At 44.1% G+C, this 12502-nt stretch overlaps 1 protein-coding gene across 10 annotated transcripts in view; it reads right to left on the bottom strand.

Annotated features, from left to right (window-relative positions):
• CAMK2D (calcium/calmodulin dependent protein kinase II delta) overlaps nucleotides 1–12502 on the bottom strand; it is a gene marked incomplete at its 3' end in the record, with an annotated part of 146648 nt that overhangs the window by 89085 nt on the left and 45061 nt on the right. For all 10 annotated transcript variants that reach the window (XM_081876975.1, XM_081876982.1, XM_081876976.1 and 7 more), the window contains exon 3: nucleotides 3639–3698. In XM_081876975.1, coding sequence (XP_081733101.1) covers nucleotides 3639–3698 — 60 coding nt within the window. The remainder of the gene's footprint in view (nucleotides 1–3638; nucleotides 3699–12502) is intronic.

Raw genomic sequence — 12502 nt, 5'->3', positions numbered from 1 at the left:
ACTTATTGCAGGTGGAGGTGGGATTCTCGACGGCGAGGCACCCGGAAACCAACGGGCAAGCACAGAGGGCAAACAGCATTTTACAGCAATATCTACGCTGTTACGTCAACGAGAGACAGAACGATTGGGTAGAAAAGCTAGCACTGGCAGAGTTTGCATATAACAACGCGGAGCATGTGTCCACGGGGATGAGCCCGTTCCTGGCTAATTATGGGTGTCACCCCAGGGCCTTTCCCGGGAGGGGGGAGGAAGGGTGGAGCGTGCCCGCCGCAGAGCAGTTCGTGGAAGAAATGGAAGCCCTGCACCAGCAGCTTAAGATATTGGAAAGGGCCAAGGAGGCGTACAAGAGACAAGCAGACAAACGCCGCCGTGAAGGGGAGACCATTTGGGTGGGGGACCGGGTGTGGTTATCCACACAAGGCTTACCCTTCAAGGGTGGGTGTAAGAAGCTGAGGCCAAGACGGCTGGAACCATTTGAGGTGACACACCAAGTGAACCCGGTGGCATTCCGGCTCAAGTTGCCAGACAGCATGAAAATCCACCCGGTATTTCATAGGTCACTGCTCTCACCGTACAGGGGGGAGCGGAGGGTCCGGGGGGTAGGAGGGGAAGGGCTCACACACCCACAACTGGAAGAGAGGGAACACCACCACCAGGTAATGGAGGTCCTGGATTCGCGCTGGCGGGGGCAGCAGGTGGAGTACCTAGTAGCTTGGGAGGGGGAACCCGAGTCAGAAAACACGTGGGTTCCCGTGGGGGAAATAGATGATGAATATCTGGTGGAAGAGTTCCACAACAGGTATCCGAGGAAGCCCAAACCCCTGGAGCGATTCTGGGAGGAGCAATTTGCCACCACCGATGAGGAGGAGGAGGATTTTGTGGGTTTTCCAGCTTCCCCAGAGGAAGGAGGAGAATCATCAGGAGAGGAGGAATCAGATTGGGAAGCCCCTCCCGTGAGGAATCGGGACGGGTGGGAAGCGGGGTTTGAGTTCTCGGACGACGACAGCAGCTCCTTTTGGGGATTCCCTGCATCGTCGGCTGAAGAAGCGGACAAGGTCATGTCACAGGGTCAGGCCGGGGGTGGAGGGGGTCCTGGGAGGGAGGTGGATGTCAGGGAACTGACATCAGAGCGAGCAGAGCGAGAGGCGGAGGCAGGGCTCCAGGGCGATGCCGGAGAGGGGACCAGCCGGGGGGAAGGAATTCAGCGTAACACCAATAGAGATGAGAGGGAGATGGAGGAATTGGTGACAGGGCTCCAAGACCCTTCACCCGAATCTAGTGGAGAGAGCTAACCAGCTCTTGGTTGGCAGAATGCAATGAAACATTACTTTAGTATCTTTATTTTTGCAGTAAGCAATAAAGAAAATATCCATCCTCCTATTCCAACTTAATGAGGCTTGGCAGCTTTGCAAGCGGGCTCAAAATTTTTACCAGATAAACGATGCTGTTGCAATAGCAGTATTACCAATAATCTTACTGCTTTGTTGTTTTTGTAAACCGCTTTGAGGTTTTTCTACAATTAAGCGGTTTATAAATTTTATGAAGTAAAAGAATACATAAAAGAAAACACTGGCTAAACAGCAGCTTGATTCTTCTGAGGGTTCCATCACTTTTTAATATTAAATAATATTATTTAAATGCAGAAAGTCCAAATCTCTAAAGAACCAATGCATACTTATAAAGTCATTTGTGTATTATCCAAATAGACAAATATTAGCTTTGTAATAAAGCAGGCCTCAAATCTAATTCCATCTTCTGTATAGATGTTTGATCAGCTGCATCCCCCGAAGATCAGTATGAATGGGGATGGTTGGACTGAGAGCAAGTGACCGGCCTACAAGCACCAATGCCAGAGATGTTGAAGGATGTCAGGGATGAGAGAAAAAGCTCCCTCTCTTCCTTATAGCAGCCTCTCACTGTGGGTGTACATACAAGCACCCTTCCCACATTAATGTGTGAAAGGGGAACAGGATTGTTCCTGCTGGCCACATACCCAGCAAGCCCATTAGGTACCCCTCCTGTAGCTGCCACAAATACGGTGTCCGTGAGAAAGAACCACACACATGTATATAGATAAAGCTCTTCCTTTAAACTGGGAACGCTGACTGGTCCAGGGTAGAGAAGCTGTGCAAACACCTGTCCTTTTCTCACCAGTGCTAAATGTGTGACTGCCAAGGGTGCATGGCTAAGCAGGGATACATCAACAGATGTGGCCAGCGGACAGAATCCACTTCCCATAAACACATACAGTAAACAAATGAGGAAGGGTGCACCCGCAGTGAGAAGATGCTGTAAGGTAAGGGGGGTCCTTTCCTCCCTCGAGTATCTCTGACTTTCTTCCTGCCCAAACAGAAGCAAGGTGAGAAACAGAAGATGGCCCCCTACAAACATTTCATTCAAGGGCTTAGAGGCAATAAATAAAGTAGAACAGGACATTTCTGACACTGCCACACTAAACTGTATTGCTGCAAATTTCAGACAACATAGTCATCCCATAGAGTTAGCCAGTACACATCAAAATGAAAAACAATGGGCTTTTATTGCCACATTCAAAAGCATATATCTTTTTTTTCAAACTAAACAGCAAGATAGCAGCAGATAGTTGCCTTTGAACTGCCCACCAACTTCAAATTCTCATGGACTTCGGCTAAGGCCTTGCAATCTCAAAACAAACATCACCACACACATAAGAACTGCTGAAGTGTTCACCAGAGGCCCAGAGCTGAGCAATGACTTCGCTAGGTCCATGAGCATCTTCAAAGTGACACAAACCACCAAAACCCCAAACAACTGGCCTAGAAAGCATAAGATAATATGCCAGAGCTTAGGGACAATGCTTTTATCTCAACACAATGAAAAAACAACAGCACAAAGCAAAAAAGAAACATGAGCACAATTTGCTACAAATGCTTCAGAAAGTTCCACACAGGCCATGGGATGCGTCCTGTTCCCTCCAAGCCTGTTCAAATTCAGCAATGAAAACAAGCCTAGTTCGACTTATACCCTCTAATTCAAAGAAGAAGCTCTACTGTAGCGATTTTAAAACTCTTGCTATATTGCAGACAACTGTGCTGATATGGTTGATTGCCACACATTGCCACATTAGCTTATAGCCCCTGCATAAGACAGGTGAAAAGGTAAGAAAAGGGATGGGTGGGAGGTTTGTTAGGTATTGATAGAGTTGTGAAAATTCCATCTCATTGAGCTGTCAGAGCTGTCCTTTTAATTTCTAACACCTAGCCACTTAACCATTCTTTCCCTTTCTTTATTCCTTGGGTAGCACAGCTGGATCTGGGGTGAGGAACCTTTGCCCTTCCAGATGTTGTTGGCTACAACTCCCTTGATCACTCACCACTGGTCATGCTGGCCAAGAATGATTGAAGCTAGAGTCTAGCAATATCAACAGGGCCAAGGTTTTGCATCCCTTCCCTATTGAAATGTGAAATATTTGCATTTCTCAACAAATGCAGAAATTCCTTAGTAAATTAAAAGTTTTAATGCTCCGACACTGGTATTAGATCACATCAGTACAAGCACAAACTCATCTCTTTGGTCTGCCTTATTTCTCTGAGACTAATACTGTGGCATTTGTCCTGTAAAAAAAATTCTACATGGCTGTGTATTGTCCACATTCTTACCGATATTGGGGTGCTTCAAAAGGCGACAGATTCTAGCTTCTCTTTCCAATTTCTGGTGATCTGCAGAAAATAATAATAAATAGATTAATAATTTTAGCAGGAATAACCATATCTTTTATTAGCGTGAGAATAAAACAAGAACTGATGCAAAGTGAAACATGATCATGGGATGTACATAGTGCCCCTTGCATATTTGAAGTTCCTATAAATACTTTATTCTAACCATCTGCCATGGTGACTTAGAAAGATCTACTTAATTCACAACTTTCTTTAAGCAGAATAAACTTAGCTATTGTGCCAGGGTGCTGTCTCTAAACCCTAAACTCTAGATTAAGTGTCGATCCACACTATACATCAAAAGCAGTATTAAACAACCTTAAACAGTCTTGGCTTCCCCCAAAGAACTGTAGTTTTTAAGGGTGCTGACAGATGTTACGAGACACTTGTATTCCCTGCACAGAGCCAAGGTTTTCAGAGTTCCCTTGTAAGAGGGATTGACTGTTAAACGTCTTTAGGAACTGTAGCTCTGTGAGGGGAACAGGAGTCTCCTAACAACTCTCAGCACCCCACAAAAATAGGATTCATTGGGGGAAAATCATGACTGTTTAAAGTGGTATAATAGTGTTTAAATATACAGTGCAGATGGAGCCAAGGCTTAGTATAGTGGACAAGAGAATGAGCTAGGAGATTCCCATTTCAATTCTTCTTAGGTATTTACTGCGTGACTTTTGACAAGACACTGGTCCAATTCAGGTGTCATGGCTATTGGCTACATTGTGGTTTGTTTATCAGGGCTGTGCGTCAGTCTTTCACACTATCTCCTCCCTTTGCAGTTCAGCATTATTTTACCCACACTGAAGGGGATGGATGGGATTGCAGACCTGAGATACCAGCTCTGCAAAGTAATCCAACTTGTTAAACCAATTTTGCTGGGGGTAAGGGTGGGGTTAGAATAGTGCATAGAGGGACGCCGGTGGCGCTGTGGGTAAAACCTCAGCGCCTAGGACTTGCCGATCACATGGTCGGCGGTTCGAATCCCCGCGGCGGGGTGCGCTCACGTTGCTCGGTCCCAGCGCCTGCCAACCTAGCAGTTCGAAAGCACCCTTAAAGTGCAAGTAGATAAATAGGGACCGCTTACTAGCGGGAAGGTAAACGGCGTTTCCGTGTGCTGCTCTGGTGCCGGTTCGCCGGAGCAGCTTCGTCACGCTGGCCACGTGACCCGGAAGTGTCTGCGGACAGCGCTGGCTCCCAGCCTCTAGAGTGAGATGAGCGCACAACCCTAGACTCTGTCAAGACTGGCCCGTACGGGCAGGGGTACCTTTACCTTTACCTAGAATAGTGCATGGCAACTCTTCTGAAATGGGGAGCCTTCTGTCCTCATGGAGGCTCCCTAAGCATTATAAAACACTGGTTTCCCAGGGTTCTAACATTCTTATTTTCCAGGGATCTAAAGCTTTCAGTTTCAGAAGATCTGCCTTTAACTTGTGGAGGGCAATGAGAAGAGTGAAGGGAGGGTGGAGCTAGGAAGCTCATCTCCGCTGCTCCCCGTTGCATGTTTCTGTCATAGAAATCTAGAACCTTTAGTGTGAATTACTTCGGCACCCACTCACTGCTCCTATCCAAGTTTCTTTCAGCGTCACTTTGTATACAGCAGAATTTATAGGAACTCTTAATGTGCCCGGACATGCATAACACTTGCAGGGAGGGGAAGAGTTTTAGGAGAGACTTATACCAAGTTTCTGTATGACATGATCTGTTTGATGGCCTAGAATTGTTTTGCTAACAACTTCCATGTTAAAGTACAGTGGTACCTCGGGTTAAAAACTTAATTCCTTCTGGAGGTCTGATCTTAACCTGAAACTGTTCTTAACCTAAGGCACCACTTTAGCTAATGGGGCCTCCTGCTGCCGCCACACCGCCACAGCATGACTTCTGTTCTCATCCTGAAGCAAAGTTCTTAACCAGAGGTACCACTTCTGGGTTAGCAGAGTCTGTAACCTGAAGCATATGTAACCCGAGGTACAACTGTACATAAATCCTCTTGAGGTGGGAGGTAAGGAGAGGGGGAAAACTTGTAAGTGGCAAGCCACTATGGGTTCCTGAAATCAAGCCAGCTTGGAGTGCAACCAAGCCGAGTATATTATAACTAGCCAAACAAAGGTATCAAAGAGTGCTGCAATTACTTGTGATGGAGCAAATAATTTACAAGTGAATTATTTTCTGAACTTTAGCCTAATTTTTTGCTTGTCTGAGAATAGCTCATGATTTCCTCTGAGTCATCTGTTATTAAGCAATCACACCGCAACTTCCAAGATTTATTCAGCAGGGCACGGCAAATGGTACTTTAGGTCAAGTTGCCAGAGGTATGGCAAACCAGGAAATGCAATCAGGTTGGCATTTCTGCAACTTCTACAACTTCTCATGGCCAAGCCAACAGTTAAAAGGAATTCTGTGGTTTGTTTCTCCTTGTTTGCATTTTCTTTTAAAGCAAAAGTAGTCTGAGCCAGAGGGTGGCCAGACTTCTGGGATCTACTTGCTTTAGTTTTTTGTTTTTTATCTAGTCTAGACCCTCAAGTTTCACCAACTAGAGTCAAATGCAAGAGAGTGGCTTGTAGGGCTGGTGTAAAAAAGGAACAGAATGCCTGTGAGGCACATATCCCAGACCAAATATTTGCTTTCATTATCAGAATTGGCCTTGCAATCGTTTCACACAAAAATACACTCCGGTTTTCTGCAAATTATCCAAAAAAAGGGGAGAAGTCTTTTTGTAATTTGAAACTGGAAGCCAAAAATACTTGGAGATCTATTTCAAATTGCCCAGAGATCTACCAGTGGACTCCAATTTACCTTCTGCTCTCCTCTGGTCTAGACAGGTTATAAGCCTGAGTGGAAGAAGGGTGGGAGTCTAATAGCTGCTCAACCCTTTTCCTTATTTATTTCAAGGGCCCTTCCTTGCCAGATGGTTTCACTTTATTTATCAGTTTTCCATCAGCAGGGCAGTTTGGCTGGATTTGCACATGCGCTCATCAGTACTGGGACAGCTTGACCCGCACGGCAAGAGGGATGTATGAGTTTAATGTTCTTGATTATTTGTCTTGTTGCTTGCTATGCCATCTTGGTACTGCATGTGCACAATCAGGTCCCCATGGGGCCCATGGGGGTCGTTTAAGCGGCCCATGGACCCCTGCCGACTGCTCGGGGACCCTTGCCGCCTGCTCGGTTGGCTCCCATGGGCCGCACTAAACCGGCGCGGAGCAGAGCAGGGACTGCCTTCTGCGACTCTGGCCGGCTTTCCATAGGCTGCAGGAAGCTCCTTTAGCCAATGGGAAGCTGCGCATGCCTCCTCAGCGCTAGAAAGAGCGCTGGAAATAGCGTTTGTGCATGCGTGTGCACGCACACACTCCAGCCTACCGCGGTGTCTGCGGGACTGTGTACCAACCCAAGCCACAAAAACTTTGCTAACCCCTGCTCCAGACACACAGAACATGCATGACAAGAAGAAAACTCTAGGTTGCTCCTGTATGTGCCAGCTTGTTTTTTTAAAAGGTGAGGAGCGTCCAAATTGCATCCCTACCTTCACCAAGTACCATCCAACAACAGATACATCGTGTTAAGTCTTGTGCTTGTCTGTTTCATGTCTATGAGCAGCCCCTCCCCCTCCCCCAGGACACAAGAGCCCTATCAGGCCCAAGGCACATCTAGACCAGGATCCTGTTCTCACAGTGGCCAACCAGATGTCTATAGGAAGCCCACAAGGAGGACAGCACTCCAAGTCCCCCAGGAACTGATACTGGAGAGGATACAAAGCTACATTGACTAGGAGCCATAGATTACCTTATCCTTGTTGTCAATTGTTGCAATCAGGTTATCAAAAGCACTAAACAGAAAGAATCTTATATGGAGTTAAGCTGAACAGTACTTTGGTTTATAATCCACCAGACATAAAGTATGCACTAGATCTGAATGTTAAGATTACTGTAAATTGCTCCCATGTATGCATATTTCAAGGCAATGCAAATACTTAAAAGAGAAAAGTTGGTAAGTGGTTGGAGAGGATCACACAATAACATTGTCTTTGATCAATGAACTATTTTTTTCCTTGAAAGGTCTGAGACTTCTATGATATATTACCTTCATCTTTCATTTTCATTCAGAACAATCGAAAGCACTCCATTCAAGGAACAGCCACGTTATAAGCAACAGATTCTATTTTAAATGTGTAGTCTAGCATCAAGGATTGCTTCAGGAATTCTCAAGAGCTTGCAGGCATCCAGTAATTTTTTCTACTTTCCTTTTCCCCTTTCAACAATGTGTGCGGGCACAGAGAGAGAGATTGAGAGTTCACAAACTGCTTCTGAAACTGCCCTTGCTTTCAGATGAGGTTTACCCATGGGACATGGAAATCCAAATTCCCATGGAATTGTTTGTGTGGCTCTGTGGGTCTGGGCAAAACACTTTAACAAATGTTTATCAAATAATGTGAAAATATTAACAGATGAAACACAGATGAGGCTACAGAAATATCCATAGATGTTTTTGCTCCTCTGCAAAGTTTCTCTAAAAGCTATCCAACTGTGGGAGGACATCAGTAGCAAAACTGTTAGATTCAGTGGCTTGTGCGGCACCTTCCTTTACTGATTACACTGAACTCTGTACAAGAAATCAATGCCAGATATAAAAATCAGGGATTTGATTTTCAAGGCTCCAAAGCCCACAATGCAGCAACTGTCACCAAATCCAACTGCCCTAATTTTCTCTTTTGGAGAGGATGATACTTCTGACATTTCACAGTGCAGCCAATTTTAGACTTTGATTATTAGAGAATTCAAAAGCAGCTTGGCTAGTCACACCACAGCCGGCAGTTCTCAAGGCTTTCTGTCCAGAACACTGGATGCCCCAATTGCTTCAAGCGGAAAGAACAGAACCCAATCAATCCAACCTTCTACAAGGCCAAGGCTAGAGAACATTGGCTCCTGGACTTTACACAAATAATGCATTTTCTCAAACCAAATGCTTTAGTAAACATCACCTTCTCCTAGGGAAACGTTTGAAATTGTCTTCCTTTATTTATTCCTTACTTGGAAGGGTGGGTGAAGTGGGGGGGGGGTGTCGAAAAAGTAAGCCACTGTTCTAACATAATCAAGCACAACTGACATTAATAAAGTGTTTTTCCTCCTCAGCGGAGACCAATCTTCTTAATGTATCCTGTTTTCAAGTACTTGTCAGGTAGCCATTATTGCCAGGACAACTTCCCATAGATACAACAAAGCACAATGGATGCTTGTATCCAATAATCGGATGCCACAACAAGAGCCAAATTTTCTCTAACAGGCCACTGGATGAAAGCAACAACAGCCCCCAAATTAGGGCACACAGCATGCCTCAAGTTATTTTTGTGGATGGACACTGCATCAGAATTTCTATTCAATCAGGCTCTGAAAAAATAAGGCTAAGAAAAGCAAACTCAATTGATCTGAGGTGCTCTGTGATCACTGAATAGATTGGGGAGGGTGGCATCTACTGATTTTAACTATTTACCTTACAGGCATTAAGAGGTTTTTTGTTTGTTTGTTTTTAAAGAAAGAAAGGTAAATTTGCACTAATCTTGCCAAAGGATCCCAACACAGGAATGAACAAAGGACATATTTATCAGCCACTGAGTGCTTTCCTAGCGCTCAGTCTCATTTTTCTATACCTCTATTCAGCCATTATTACTCCATTCTCAACCAGCAGAACCACACTAACACATTAATCTAACAAATTATGGGATGGCAGGCTATACCAAAAGAAGGTGGGTACAAGTAGATAGATATCACATCCAGTGCTCAAAAGGGCTTAGAAATCATCACTGACAAAGTAGGCCTTTGTCTTTATCCAAATTTAATCACAGGGAAATGAGGCATATGGAGCCATGGCTCAAAGCAAGTCATTCTGCCAGGAATTTAAAACCAGATCTTCCAGGTTAGTATCTGCAAGAAACCATCAAACACTTAGTAGCAAAAGTCCATTGTCAAGAGTTTATAATGAGCAGTAATTAGTATGAGTGCATGTGCTGAGAATCTATAATGATGTAGCATTCTGAAGCAAAAGTTACTCCAGTCAACAGTGTGATGCAACAGCAAAAAAGCTAATGTTCTTTTGGGCTGTATAGTGTACAGATCAAGGGAAGTAACAGTACTACTCTATTCTATCTTACTCAGACAGCAACTGGAATACTATGTCCAGTTCTGGGCCCCACAATTTAAGGAGGATATGGACAAGCTGGAACATGTGCAGAAGAGGGTGACCATGATGATCAAAGGTCTGGAAACCAAGCCTTATGAGGATCAGTTGAGGGAGCTGGGTATGTTTAGCAAGGATAAGAGGAGATTGAGAAGATATATGACAGCCATCTTCAAATATCTAAAAGGCTGTCACATGGAGCAAGCTTGTTTTCTTGTGCTCCAGAAGGCTTCAAGTTACAAGAAAGGAGATTCCGAACTTTCTGGCAGTAAGAGCTGTTCGACAGTGGAATGGACTCCATTGGAAGGTGGTAGATTCACCTTCCTGTTGTGACGGGGGTTTGTGATTTCAGCTCTCTTGACATAATATGCTGGAGACAGTTCTCTAGTAACACTTCTTTATTTAAGCAACAAGACTGAGACCTGAAGAGGGGAGAGCTACATTTATAGGGACAGGGAACTAGCTAGAAAGGATACATTTTGGAAGGAACAATATCAGGCAATCACAGTCCTGCCTTTTGGAGGAAACCAATAAGACAGAGGATCCAAATACAGCAGCTTAAATGAACCAATAGTAGCTGTACCCTCTGGAACCAAAAGGCAATTACTTTACCCTAATGCAAATACAGACAATAATAATACAGATATAAAATCCTTTGACTCAGTACACAACACTTCCTTTGAGGTTTTTTGGCAGAGGTTGGCTGGCCCTCTGTCATGGATGCTTTAGTTGACATTCTTGCATAGCAAGGGGAGGTCCCTTCTACAATTCTATGATTCTAAGATGGCCACTCCATATTCACAAGCTGTAATGCGCAACAGCCAGTCCATAGGCCACAAGTGAAATAGCTGGGGATTCCATAAACCCTGCCACCTCTCCTGCTGAGCCACTGGTCCATCTACTTCAGTGCTGTCTTACTCTGACAATGTAGAAGCAATCACAGTTTTTAATTTCCCAATCCTACGTGGAAATGGTGGAAATTGAACCCAATACTCAATCACTGAGCTATGGCCCTTCCCTTCAGAAGGCAGGGAATGTCGCAGCACAGCCCTTGTTGACTCTTTTGGTCAGATTGTTCAATCCCTCCCTCCCTCCCTCCCTCCCTCCCCCACGTACACCCCCACACCCACCCACACACCTTTCAGCACAGGAATGTAGGAGCAAAGAGATGTCTCTATCAGCGTCTGCCGAGTAGAAGAATCAACAGCAGCCTTTAGTTTAATACTAAATGTCCAGGTAACTTGAATTCTAATATATGTATCTTTAGAGAACACCTAAGCAAGAACCAACATTCAAATCTCCCATTTTATTGCAGGGGCCCAAAGCAGAATGAATGACTTCTGGAATTCTATTTTCTTGGTTGTTTTATTTATTTGTTTTACTCTTGATGTAACTTATAAAGGAACGGCCATGCTAGTCCATTGTAGCAAAAGCAAAAGGACCTTTTTCTTGGTACAAGTAGTTCCAACAGTAACAGACATCTTTTGGGGACATATGCACACTGATGAGCGAATATGTGAGTGCTAATGATGCACCTGTCGGCATCATGATCCCAAAATGCCTTCACTACTCTCAGATCAGAGAACTGTCTTTTACCTGCCTCATCCTTTTGCCTCTATGACAGTTTCCAGTGCCTGCATATTCACAGTCCGAGAGAGATTCAAATTCCAGTTCAGAAAACACTAATGCAATTTCCAATTCCAAAAATGTCTGAGCAAAAAAGACATTTCTCAGTGGCACCGTTTCTAAAAATAACACTTGCACAGATGAAAATGTGAGGTTAAAGTTCCCAATCACTCCCTCCAGCAGATTATTATTTTTATAAAAAATATAAATCTGTGGTTTTGCTTATGGTGTATCATAGCCAAGGGATTCCTTATTGCTTTTTAACTATGCCTTCATTGACTGGTACTACTGGCTGGAACGTGGCTCATTTCACTTTACAGACTATCCTGCTACTGTAAAAACAAAAACTCTTTAGATGGATGAGATCCCCCAGCAGGCATTTGAATCCCCTGACTACTAGCTTATATAGACGTAAAAGGGAAAAGGCTGCGAAGAAAGGCTAGAATCTTCAGGGACATCAGCACGTATACTCTAAAAAAGAGAAATCTTTGGAGGCCATGCATCTTGGCAGGAAAACTCTCTTTCCTGATCCCAGATGTATGTTGGCTAGCTTTGTGTTTACTAGAAGCACATTTGTAATTACAAATACAGTCTAGATTTGACTCCTAGTATCCAAACTATTGTCCAGGACTGAACCTCAGGCTCAAAAGCTGCCCTAGCTATAGGACAAAATGTACTGTTGACATCTCCCTCAACACACAGAGTGGGGGGGGAAATCCTAGAAGATATTATCTAGTACCACAGATTATTATTTTTAAAGGAGTCCCGCCACAGAAGGCAAATGCAAATCTACTGCTACATCACTGTACTTCTAAAAATGGAAGAATGTCCCACAACTAATCCTTGGAAGTTACAAAGGCACAAGACAAGAGCAGCTGGAAAACAAACCAAGCTTTGGAGAAAAAAAGCCATAGTTTGCTTGACTGAGTGACAAACTTGTGGTTGGTTAAACAAATGATGGCTTAACTTTATGTGTGAACCAGGCGAATAAATTAGATGCTCTACAACATATTTTA

The sequence above is a fragment of the Podarcis erhardii genome (assembly GCF_964252035.2).
Source record: "Podarcis erhardii genome assembly, chromosome: 9".
In the NCBI taxonomy this organism is placed as follows: Eukaryota; Metazoa; Chordata; class Lepidosauria; order Squamata; family Lacertidae; genus Podarcis; species Podarcis erhardii.
This window is presented reverse-complemented; position numbering and strand designations above follow the sequence as displayed.